Raw genomic sequence first — 12,542 nt, 5'->3', positions numbered from 1 at the left:
ATGAGCCCTGGGGAGCAGAGAATAGCCACAGTGCAGGCCACACTGGCCATGCCCCCATCCACCCCCTATAGGCCCTAGGGGGCAGAGAACAGCCACAGTGCAGTGCCCCCCAGTCACACCCCTGATCCGCCCCTTATGGGCCCTGGGGGGCAGAGAACAGCTACAGCACAGGGTGCTCTGGCCATTCCCCCGACCCACCCCCTATGGGCCCTGGGGGGCAGGGAATAGCCACAGCGCAGGGTGCCCCAGCCATGACCCTGATCCACCCCCTATGGCCCTAGGCGCAGGGCTCCACACCAGCTGGGGAGGCCCCTACAGAGGTGGGAGTCTGAGGGGGCCATTTACACCCACCCTGAGGCCTGTTTAGTGTGTCAAACCAGTGCGAGGGGAAACCGGGCCAGGGAATGGGGTTTGGGCCAGCCCCTCAGCACCGGCACCGTGGGGCAGCCCCTGACGCGCGGCTTGCCTGGGCTGAATTCTGACCTCAGCTCCATGGAGGGCCCAGATCGCCGTGCCTGTCGGGCTGCGTGCTCGGCCCTCCCCAAGCCCTCTGGCCAGGCTCTAAGTTTAAAGGTGGCCGGCGTGGCTGGAGCCTGGCTCCAACAGGGCACTGCCCAGCATCCACCTTCCTGTGGATTGTTTGCAGCCGGTGGCTTGGCGTCTGGCCAGTCTCCGGGGTGGGGCTGGGGATGAGGCAGCCGGCCTCGTGCGTCAGGCTTTGCCGTGGGGGTGGAGTGTCAGCCATCCTGCCGGGTCAGGGGGGCGTCAGGGGCAGGGTGACACATTTCTGGACTATTTCCCGGGAGCAGCACCAGGAGGAGCTTGGGATAGCTCCAGTGTTGGCTTTCCTGCCATTGCAGTGACCGGGGGAGGGGGATGACCAGGTTGGGGTGCTGAGGCTGGAGTGATGGGTCGCTTGGTTCAGGGGCCTGGTTCTCAACCAAGAGGAGCAGCGGGCACTGAGCGCCTCTGGAGCTCAGGCCCCAGCATGAGGCTGAGATGATGCTGCCCAGCGTCTGTCAGTCTACAGGGATGCTGCTGGGTAAAACCCGAGGGTGTCGAAACCAGACATATCCCCCGAGCTGCTACTGACCCAGGATTGCTAGTGGGGGGAGGAGTTCCTCAGAGCTTGTTCTCACCACTCCCACCAGGACTGGTCATGTTTGTATTACCATTACCCTTCGGGGCCCCAGTCACAGACCAGCACTCCTCTGTGCTAGGCACTGTACTTTTCTATTGCTATTAGAGGTATTATGGTAGTGCTTAGGCGCCCCAGTCACAGACCAGGCCCCCGTTGTATGTTCCATTTTCCACATATGCCAGGCTCAATATCTTCATAAATGATCTGGAGGATGGTGTGGATTGCACTCTCAGCAAATTTGCGGATGATACTAAACTGGGAGGAGTGGTAGATACGCTGGAGGGCAGGGATAGGATACAGAGGGACCTAGACAAATTGGAGGATTGGGCCAAAAGAAATCTGATGAGGTTCAATAAGGATAAGTGCAGGGTCCTGCACTTAGGACGGAAGAACCCAATGCACAGCTACAGACTAGGGACCGAATGGCTCGGCAGCACTTCTGCGGAAAAGGACCTAGGGGTGACAGTGGACGAGAAGCTGGATATGAGTCAGCAGTGTGCCCTTGTTGCCAAGAAGGCCAATGGCATTTTGGGATGTATAAGTAGGGGCATAGCGAGCAGATCAAGGGATGTGATCGTCCCCCTCTATTCGAAATTGGTGAGGCCTCATCGGGAGTACTGTGTCCAGTTTTGGGCCCCACACTACAAGAAGGATGTGGATAAATTGGAAAGAGTCCAACGAAGGGCAACAAAAATGATTAGGGGTCTGGAGCACATGACTTATGAGGAGGGAACTGGGATTGTTTAGTCTGCGGAAGAGAAGAATGAGGGGGGATTTGATAGCTGCTTTCAACTACCTGAGAGGTGGTTCCAGAGAGGATGGTTCTAGACTATTCTCAGTGGTAGAAGAGGACAGGACAAGGAGTACTGGTCTCAAGTTGCAGTGGGGGAGGTTTAGGTTGGATATTAGGAAAAACTTTTTCAGTAGGACGGTGGTGAAACACTGGAATGCGTTGCCTAGGGAGGTGGTGGAATCTCCTTCCTTAGAAGTTTTGAAGGTCAGGCTTGACAAAGCCCTGGCTGGGATGATTTATTTGGGGATTGGTCCTGCTTTTGAGCAGGGGGTTGGACTAGATGACCTCCTGAGGTCCCTTCCAACCCTGATATTCTATGATTCTCCCTGGATGAACTACATCTCCCATGATTCATCATGGTTTCACCTCTGACTGAACCACATGCTGTCTCATGGGAATCATATGAGTGCAGGTGCATGCTGGGTGATGTAGTCCAGCCAGGGAGCCCCGCCCATCCAGCACAATTGAACAAGAGGTACCAGAACTATAACTCCCATGAGGCACCATGGCTCCATAGACAGATGTGGTTGAACGTTGAACCGACCCGAAATGTTTCAGCATTTCCAAATTGACATTTTTCTGACCTTTTCAGTCTGCAAAAAACGTCAGCATTTTCGCCTTCTATCCCAATTCAGGAGCAAAACCGATGTAGAAATACCAGGATACTGGGATTTCTGCTCAGCTCCCATCCAGCCTTGTGGGTCAGGTTAGCCTGTCGCCAAAGAGTACAGAGCAGAAACAGAGACAGGCAAGGGCTGGGCTGTTGCATTAGAGAGGAGAAGAAGGAGGGAGATGGCAGAGGGCTGTAAAACAGAGTGAGAGAGATGGGGAGAACAGCAGGACCTGCTGTTTTGCGTAATGCCCCTGCCAGGAGACAATCAATGAGTGTTAAAGGCAGCGAATGAAAAACACACACAGTGCCTAGTTAAGCTGTGGAATTCCCTGCCACAAGAGATCACAAACAAAAGAGGCTCAGCAGCAAATCAGGCTTGGTTACCTTCAGTCATGTTATAAACCCTCCTGCATCAGGGCCTGAGCCAGCCACTCATTAGCAGGGCCTGGCAGAAACTTCCCCTCCGGGTTGGTGATTTCAGAGTCGGTTATTGTGGAAGTTTCGCTGGTGCCAGCCATGGTCGGGGCCAGGAGCGTGGGCTGGGAGGCCCAGTGCACGTCGTTCCCGGGCAGGAGGGTTAAGCAGGCGTGGGGATGGGATGGATCCCCCCACAGTGTTTTCCAATGGAGCTTGGGCGTCTCTTTCTAAAATCTGGGTGCCCTGGGCTGGATTGTCCACCTGCGTTGTGCAGGAGGCCAGGCTGGATCAGAGAAGCCGCACCCGGCCTTACCAGCCAACTCCCTGGCCCCTGCTCTGTTCCCGGCAGTTCTTGGGCTCCTGCAGATCTTCTAATGTGTCTTTCCTTGTTCTCCAGGCCCCGCCCCGCCCCCCCGACCAGCTGGCAGATGGAGCCGTCTGCCGCCCCCCGGTTCTCCTGTGCAGTGTGGAGTCGGGTGAGTCCTGGGACCATTCGGGGACGAGCCGGCTGACTCACGGGTGAAACCCAGCTGTTCCGCGATTGCTCTTACCTGGCCTACAGGGGGTGGGGGGCTGGCTGTGAGACCGAATGTGGGGGGAGACTGTACCCCATCTGCTGCTGCTGGTTCCTGGCCTCTCTGCAGCAACTGGTGCAGCCCCTGTCCCAGACGACACTAGGCTGGGTGGGCCATGGGTCTGAGCCAGTTGGGCCAGGCCTGTATGCCGTGCTTAAAGTGGGGGGTCTGTCATATTCTACGGAAAAGAAAGGGACATCACATCTGCCTGCCTCCCTACTTCCCCTCTGTCCTGCCCCCACCTCATCTGTTCTGCCCCCCCCACTTTGGGGAAGGGTTGCAGGGCTCTTTAGCTGCCCCCTGCCCTTATATGAGAATGGTGTCAGCTCCTGGGGGGCGGGGGGGAAGAGCTTTGCCAGATTTCTATTGGCTGCTCTTGTGGAGGAGTCAGTACTGAGGGGAAAGCAGCCAATCCGAGTGTCCCCGGGCAGGGCTGGCATGGGCTCAGCTGGCTGGAGTTGCAGGGATGTAGCTGTGCGGTCTGTGGCTCCGTGAGCCCAGCCCCTGGCTGCTCCCTGCCCTGACAGCTCCATGGCTGGGGTGGGGCTAGCGGAGAGACGGGGGCTGGATCCCTGCAGCCTGATCTGACCCCTCTGGCCTAGCCACTGCTCTCCGGCTGGACCCATACCCTCCTGCATGGTGCCACACCCGCTAGGGATTTGGCCCTGTATCGCAGGCGGGAGGCTGGCTGGGGCCATGGCAGCTGGGGGTCTGGCCCCATATCTCAGGCGGGAGGATGGCTGGGGTCACGGCAGCTGGGGGTCTGGCCCCGTATTGCAGGCGAGAGGCTGGCTGGGGCCACACCCACTAGGGATCTGGCCCATATCGCAAGCAGGAAGCTGGCTGGGGCCACGCCAACTGGGGGTCTGGCTCATTTCGCAGGCGGGAGGCTGGCTGTGGCTACGCCAGTGAGGGGGGTCTGGCCCCGTATGGCGGGCGGGAGGCTGGCTGGGGCCACGGCAGGAGGGGTCTGGCCCCGTATGGCGGGCGGGAGGCTGGCTGGGGCCACGGCAGGAGGGGTCTGGCCCCATATGGTGGGCGGGAGGCTGGCTGGGGCCACGGCAGGAGGAGTCTGGCCCTGTATCACGGGTAGGAGGCTGGCTGGGGCCATGGCAGGAGGGGTCTGGCCCCGTATCGCGGGCGGGAGGCTGGCTGGGGCCATGGCAGGAGGTGTCTGGCCCCGTATCGCGGGCAGGAGGCTGGCTGGGGCCACGGCAGGAGGGGTCTGGCCCCGTATGGCGGGCGGGAGGCTGGCTGGGGTGCAGGGGCTGTGCTGGGACCATTGGTAAGTGGACTCTTCCCGCAGGTCTCAGTGGTGCTCTGGACCCACCTGAGGGCGGCTTGCTGTTTTCAGCTTCTGGCACCTCTGTGATATCGGCCCTGCTGCACGAGGAAGACTGGGACCACCCCAGCCCCTGCAAGCTCCGGCCCCCGAGTCCCCCTGCGGGCGGAGGCAGCCGGAGCCCCCAGGTCTCCCAGCAGCACACCTTGGAACCTGCTCAGTGCCAGGAGGTGGATTTGGGGCTGCCAGCCCCTGGCTGTGGCAGCCCGGCTCCCCCCTGCCTGGTGGCGAAGGCATCCCAGAGCACTTCCTGCCCGCGAGGGGAAGTCACCGAGGCTGAGTCCCCGGCTGAGACGCTTGACGCAGCGGAGGGGAAGCCGGGCGGCACGGCACAGGGGCAGGAGATGGAGGAACTATCCCCCGCGCTTGGAGATGAGCCTGTGCTGGAGGAGGAGGGCAGGCCGGAGCCCACCTTGGGGTAAGCCAGCTCGCGAGTCTGGCCACGGGGAACCAGGCGGGAGGTTGTGGGGCTCTGGCAGCCACGACATCCTCCGGCTGTGGTTAGGCACCGGGGCTGAGCTGAGCTTTGCACTGTGAAGGCTGAGATGAGAGCTGGCAGCCATTTGGCGAGCGCTCCAAGAGGGTAGAGATAGCTGAGAGCTAAAGGAACTTGCTACGCATCCGTCCATCCATCTGTCTATCCAGCCATCCCCAGACCCCGCGCCCCTCGATCTAGCTATCACATGGGGGAGGGATAGCTCAGTGGTTTGAGCATTGGCCTGCTAAACCCAGGGTTGTGAGTTCAATCCTTGAGAAGGCTATTTAGAGATCTGGGGCAAAAATTGGGGATTGGTCTTGCTTTGAGCAGGGGGTTGGACTAGATGACCTCCTGAGGTCCCTTCCAACCCTGATATTCTATGATTCTATGTTACTAGCTATCCAATGCATCTGTCTTTCTCTAATGAGGTGCCCATCCCCGGAGCCTCTGGGCTCCAGCCCTGCTGCCTCTCACTATGACCAGCTCTCTGCTTTCTCCCACCTTCTGCTGCCCTTTCTCTCTCCCTGGCTCTGTCTCACCCTCACATCTGACCAGCCTGATGCAACCTCCGAGCTGGCTGCTGGTCCCTGTTGGGCTGGGCTGTGGGCGGGTGCAGGCTGTCCTGGCCAAGCCCTTCCAGGGCAGTGAATCTGAGCTGTGGGCTCCCAGGAGACATTGACCCTGTGGGCTTTGCCAGACGATGCCTCACTGACTCCAGCCTCAAGCATTGACTTCGTAGGGTGCTGCAGGGCACCCAGCCAGCCCCCACACTCCCAGCCACAGCATCGCTGTCTGTAGTGCAAATCCCCTCAGCTGGGGGGCTGTCAGCCACCAGCCAGACTGGTACGGACAGGTCACTCACTGGGCTGGCATCATGCTCAGCACCTTGCCCCTGGCACCAGTGAGGTTATTGTTCTTATTTACTAAGTGTATTAGGGTAGCACCTAGGCACCTCAGTCAAGGGCCAGGCCCCCATAGATCAAGGACGGTATCTGATTTATTAGGTGTATGATGGTAGTGCCTAGCAGCCCCACACATGTGATTTATTAGGTGTATTACGGTAGTGCCAAGGTGTCTAAGCCCCAGGCCACGCCCCCATGGTGCTAAGCACTGTAGGTGATTTATTAGGTGTATTACGGCAGTGCCCAGGCCAGGTCCCCCGTGGCCCCTGGCACTGTACATTATTAGGTGTATTACGGCAGTGCCCAGGCCAGGTCCCCCGTGGCCCCTGGCACTGTACATTATTAGGTGTATTAGGTAGTGCCTAGCAGCCCTGGTCACAGGCCAGGCCCCCATGGCGCCGGGCGCTGAACAGACCCAGAGCAGAGACGGTCCCCGCCCTGAGAGCTGACAGGCCCTGCGCTATGGTGCACAGGACCCATCCAGAGTGCTGTGCAGAGTTCTGGGAATGCCAGGAGGGGAGCCGGTCCCATGAGCCCCCCCCGGGCTGGATGGTGTGTGGGGAGCCCGGCCCTCCAGGCCAGGCCGAGGGGCAACTAGAGTTGTGAAGCGGGGCAGCACCCAGCCCTTTCCCAGCAGTGCTGCTACCCCCTGCCTGTGGGGCCATGCTCCTCCCCAGAGCCCGGTGTATTGCCCAGTGCATTGCCCAGCCCTGCGGCCCTGGGCTGTTAACCCTTTGGAGCTGGTGCACCTTGGAAGTGGGGCATAGAGAGCATGGTGCGGAGGGTTGCCATGCTCCCACCCCAGAGCTGGGCTCCCTCTTCTCCCTCACCAGCCTGCCTCTGGCCATCACCCCACACGCAGCCCCCAGCCACGCTGCTGATCTAGCTGCTGACAAACCCGCACACTCAACCCCTCCCCTGCTCCCAGCCATTTGCCCGCCTCTTCACCCCCACGTTCCCTCAAGAGGGTCCAGCCTCCGCCCCACAGCTGGCCCCCATGCAGTGTCCTGGGGCCTTCCAGCCCAAGAACCCAGCTGCGGGCCATGTGGGTTTAGCCCAGGCTGTGGGGGATGCCCATGCATCCTGGCAAAGTGGGTAGCCCGCATCTCCTCCCTTCGATGCCAAGAGCTCCCACCGGGTCCAGCAGGGCACAGAGCGCCCCCAGCAGCCCTACGCATGCGCTGCAAGGGTTAACGTCCAAACCAGTCAGCCAGATACCTGAGTCAGTGCCGGTGACCCAAGCAGCTTTGCTTTCTCTTTCTCTCTGGGATATCCACCCCAGCCGGTGCCAGCCCTCTGTTGGCTGCTACTCTAATCCCTGGTTACGCCCCAGAGTGTAACCGCATGGTGCTGGTTCAGAAGGGCGCCGGGGGAAGGGGCTTTGCTGGAGTGTAACCGCATGGTGCTGGTTCAGAAGGGCGCCGGGGGAAGGGGCTTTGCTGCTGTTAGGATTATTCTCCCAGGCAGGACTTTGTCCCCTGCCCTCCCCAGTTTTACTTGGCTCACAAGCTGAGCTGGGTGGAGAGGGGAGATTAACACCAGGTGACATCGCTGTGAATTCCTTCTCAGGGCAGCTCAAGGCAGAACACCAGGGCTGAGCACAAAGCCAGGCTAGGGCCGTGAGGGTGGATGCAAGACAGCTCTCTCTGTTAGCCAAAGACTCAAAAAGTAAAAGCAGGTTTTTTTTAAAGTCCATCAGAAGCAGGAAGCTGCTTAACAACCAGTGGGGCCACTGGACGATCTTGATGCTAAAGGAGCACTCAAGGACGATAAGGCCATTGCAGAGAAACTAAATGAATTCTTTGCATCGGTCTTCACAGCTGAGGATGTGAGGGAGATTCCCAAACCTGAGCCATTCCTTTTAGGTGACAGATCCGAGGAACTGTCCCAGATGGAGGTATCATTAGAAGAGGTTTTGGAACAAGTTGATAAATTAAACATGAGTAAGTCACCAGGACCAGATGGTATCACCCAAGAGTTCGGAAGGAACTCAGATGTGAAATTGCAGAACTACTAACTGTGGTCTGTGACCTATCGGTTAAATCAGCTTCTGGACCAGATGCCTGGAGGCTAGCTAATGTGACGCCAAATTTTAAAAAGGGCTCTAGGGCTGCAGGGGCGGTGCCTGCAGGCACAAGGGCAGCAAGCGAAGCCTCCCTGCTGCCCATGCGCCTAGGGCTGCACTGCAGGGACCTGGCGGCCGCTTTCTGGGAGCCGCGGTAAGTGCTGCCAGGACCTGCACCCCGAACCCCCAGCCCAGCCCGGAGTCCCCTCCCACACCCAAACTGCCTCCGGAGTCCACACCCCCCAACACCCGAACCCCCAGCCCAGCCCGGAGTCCCCTCCCACACCCAAACTGCCTCCGGAGTCCACACCCCCCAACACCCGAACCCCCTGCCCAGCGGCTTATTAACGCCTAGGCTTGCAAATTTGCAGGGGCAGCAAATTTATAAGAGCAGCCAGAGGGTGCTTCCCCCGGCACCGGTTTGCGCCCCCGGCCCCACCCCAACTCCACCCCTTCCCCGCCCCCATTCCCCACCCCCTCCCTGCCCCTATTGGTCCCCTTCCCCAGATCCCGACCCCGGCCCCACCTTTGCTCCTGAGTGCGCTGCCTTCCCCCCCTTCGCAAACCTGTTTCCCGCATAAGCCCTGGCAGGGAGCGGGGAGAAGCAGGACCCGGTGGCGCGCTCAGGGGTGGAGGCGGAGCGGAGGTGAGCTGGGGTGGGGTGGGGCGGGGGGGCACCAATTATTTCAGGGTCTAGGGGCAGCAAAATCATTAATCCGCCACTGTCCCTGCCCCAGGCCTGAGTCCCCTCCTGCACCCCAAACCCCTCCTCCCAAGTCTCACCCAGAGCCCGCACCCCCAGCCAGAGCCATCACCTTTACCCTGAACCCCTCATTTCTGGCCCCACCCAAAGCCTGCACCCCCAGCCTAGAGCCCGCACCCCAACCCCCATGCCCCAGCCCGGTGAAAGTGAGTGAGGGTCAGGGAGAGCGACTGAAGGAGGGAGGAGGGATGGAGTGAGTGGGGGCAGGGCTTCGGGGCAGGGGTGTTTCACAGAATCATAGAATCACAGACCATCAGGGCTGGAAAGGACCTCAGGAGGTCATGTAGTCCAACTCCCTGCACAGAGCAGGACCAATCCCAACTAAATCATCCCAGCCAGGGCTTTCTCAAGCCTGACCTTAAAAACTTCTAAGGAGATTCCACCACCTCCCTAGGTAACGCATTCCAGTGTTTCACCACCCTCCTAGTGAAAAAGGTTTTCCTAATATCCAACCTAAATCTCCCCCACTGCAACTTGAGACCATTACTCCTTGTCCTGTCATCTGCTATCACTGGGAATAGTCTAGATCCATCCTCTTTGGATCCACCTTTCAGGTAGTTAAAAGCAGCTATCAAATCCCCCCTCATTCTTCTCTTCTGTAGACTGAACAATCCCAGTTCCCTCAGCCTCTCCTCATAAGTCATGTTTTCCAGACCCCTAATCATTTTTGTTGCCCTTCGCTGGACTCTCTCCAATTTATCCACATCCTTCTTGAAGTGTGGGGCCCAAAACTGGACACAGTACTCCAGATGAGGCCTCACCAATGTCGAATAGAGGGGAACGATCACATCCCTCGATCTGCTCGCTATGCCCCTTCTTATACATCCCAAAATGCCATTGGCCTTCTTGGCAACAAGGGCACACTGCTGACTCATATCCAGCTTCTCGTCCACTGTCACCCCTAGGTCCTTCTCTGCAGAGCTGCTGCCAAGCCATTCGGTCCCTAGTCTGTAGCGGTGCATGGGATTCTTCCGTCCTAAGTGCAGGACTCTGCACTTGTCCTTGTTGAACCTCATCAGATTTCTTTTGGCCCAATCCTCCAATTTGTCTAGGTCCCTCTGTATCCTATCCCTCCCCTCCAGCGTATCTACCACTCCTCCCAGTTTAGTGTCATCCGCAAACTTGCTGAGGGTGCAATCCACACCATCCTCCAGATCATTTATGAAGATATTGAACAAAACCGGCCCCAAGACCGACCCCTGGAGCACTCCACTTGACACCGGCTGCCAACTAGACATGGAGCCATTGATCACTACCTGTTCAGCCTGACAATCTAGCCAACTTTCTACCCACCTTGTAGTGCATTCATCCAGCCCATACTTCTTTAACTTGCTGGCAAGAATTCTGTGGGAGACCGTGTCAAAAGCTTTGCTAAAGTCAAGGAACAACACGTCCATCACTTTCCCTTCATCCACAGAGCCAGTTATCTCATCATAGAAGGCAATTAGGTTAGTCAGGCATGACTTGCCCTTGGTGAATCCATGCTGACTGTTCCTGATCACTTTCCTCTCCTCTAAGTGCTTCAGGATTGATTCCTTGAGGACCTGCTCCATGATTTTTCCACGGACGGAGATGAGGCTGACAGGCCTGTAGTTCCCAGGATCCTCCTTCTTCCCTTTTTTAAAGATGGGCACTACATTAGTCTTTTTCCAGTCTTCCGGGACTTCTCCGGATCGCCATGAGTTTTCAAAGATAATGGCCAATGGCTCTGCAATCACAGCCGCCAATTCCTTTAGCACTCTTGGATGCAACGCATCTGGCCCCATGGACTTGTGCACGTCCAGCTTTTCTAAATAGTCCCGAACCACTTCTTTCTCCACCGAGGGCTGGTCACCTCCTTCCCATGCTGTGCTGCCCAGTGCAGTAGTCTGGGAGCTGACCTTGTTCGTGAAGACAGAGGCAAAAAAAGCATTGAGTACATTAGCTTTTTCCACATCCTCTCTCACTAGGTTGCCTCCCTCATTTAGTAAGGGGCCCACACTTTCCTTGGCTTTCTTCTTATTGCTAACATACCTGAAGAAACCCTTCTTGTTACTCTTAACATCCCTCGCTAGCTGCAACTCCAGGTGTGATTTAGCCTTCCTGATTTCATTCCTACATGCCCGAGCAATATTTATATACTCATCCCTGGTCATTTGTCCAATCTTCCACTTCTTGTAAGCCTCTTTTTTGTGTTTTGTGTTTGATTTTGTGCAATTAGAAAGTTGGCAACCCTAGTGGGGCCTGAGGCCCAGATCCTCAGAGATATTTAGGCTCCTGATTGCCAAGGGGAATTAGGAGCCTAACATGGAGGATCTGGGTCTAAGTAAGGTCACATGGGGAATTGAACCCAGGTTTCAGGCTAACCACTTGACCAGCCTTCCTTTCACAGACTGCAGGTGTGCGCTCCTCCCAGCCCTACTCCCTGACGGCTCTTTGATGCACACATGAGCTGATATAGGATTTGCTCACCCCTAATGGGGAAGCAGGATGAGAACCCAGCTTCCAAACCGCGGCCTTGGCCCCATGAGCTAACAAAGAGAGCTCAGAGGCAGCAGCCGCCGTAGTAGGACTCTTAATCTCACTTATCCACAGACCCGTGTCTGAGCGCCGCGCACAGAGGGGCAGATCACAAGACCCCACGCGCCACTTACACTGCCCAGCGGGGGGGTAGAGCTGGGCCTCGCAGCCAGTGCCTCCCCTCCCAGCAGGCTGCTGCAGAAGAGGGCTGGACTCAGCCATGGGGAGGGCAGTGATGGGAGGGGCCTCCCCTTGCTGTTGACACCGCCATCCGCCCCCTCAGGTTTCCCAAGGAGGAGGACGCAGGGGAGAAGCCAGGAGACCTGGAAGTGTTGCAGCCCGACGGGGCCCTCCTTGCCAACGGGGCCTCTGGGGACCAGGGGGCAGCTCAGCGGCTGGCAGCAAGGCTTTACCACCTGGACGGCTTCAAGAGGTCGCAGGTGGCCTCCTACCTCAGGAAGAAGTAAGGACTTAAGTGACGTTTCGGGCAAGATGGATGGTGTTCTGGAGTGCCCCCTACTGGGAGGGCTGGAGTAGCCAGGAGCTCCCCCCACAGCCAGTGCCCTGCCCCACTCCCCACAGTGCCCAAGGCTGGGGCTGGAGTAGCTGGGAGCTTCCCCCACAGCCAGTGCCCTGCCCCGGCCCCCCACAGCGCCCCCTGCTGGGAGACGCTGGGGCTGGAGTAGCCCGGAGCTCAGCTCTGCACTGCTCTGATCTGCATGTGTTGGTTCCCAGCAACGAGTTCAGCCGGCAGGTGGCGAAGGAGTACCTCGCCTTCTTCCAGTTCAGCGGGCAGACTCTGGACCGGGCCCTCAGGTAAGGGCACCGCAGACCCGTTCAGAGCGTTTCCCAGGGGAGCAGCGTGGGACGAAAGCCTGCAGGGAGGGGGGCAGAGGGAGGGGACGCTCAGGGCAGCGCTATTAATTCCTCATCTCAGCATCGGACCATGCTGCT

The 12,542-nt window shown here is 58.3% G+C and overlaps 1 protein-coding gene across 6 annotated transcripts in view; it reads left to right on the top strand.

Annotated features, from left to right (window-relative positions):
* The window catches only part of PSD4 (pleckstrin and Sec7 domain containing 4), a 39,053-nt gene that overhangs the window by 16,317 nt on the left and 10,194 nt on the right, over positions 1-12,542 (top strand). For all 6 annotated transcript variants that reach the window (XM_073325345.2, XM_073325342.2, XM_073325346.2 and 3 more), the window contains exons 3-6: positions 3,362-3,440; positions 4,846-5,299; positions 11,872-12,051; positions 12,324-12,404. In XM_073325345.2, coding sequence (XP_073181446.2) covers positions 3,362-3,440; positions 4,846-5,299; positions 11,872-12,051; positions 12,324-12,404 — 794 coding nt within the window. The remainder of the gene's footprint in view (positions 1-3,361; positions 3,441-4,845; positions 5,300-11,871; positions 12,052-12,323; positions 12,405-12,542) is intronic.

This window comes from Lepidochelys kempii, chromosome 26 (genome assembly GCF_965140285.1).
Source record: "Lepidochelys kempii isolate rLepKem1 chromosome 26, rLepKem1.hap1, whole genome shotgun sequence".
Classification (NCBI taxonomy): domain Eukaryota; kingdom Metazoa; phylum Chordata; order Testudines; family Cheloniidae; genus Lepidochelys; species Lepidochelys kempii.
Note: the sequence above shows the minus strand (reverse complement) of the source record. Positions and strands in the feature narration are given on the sequence as shown.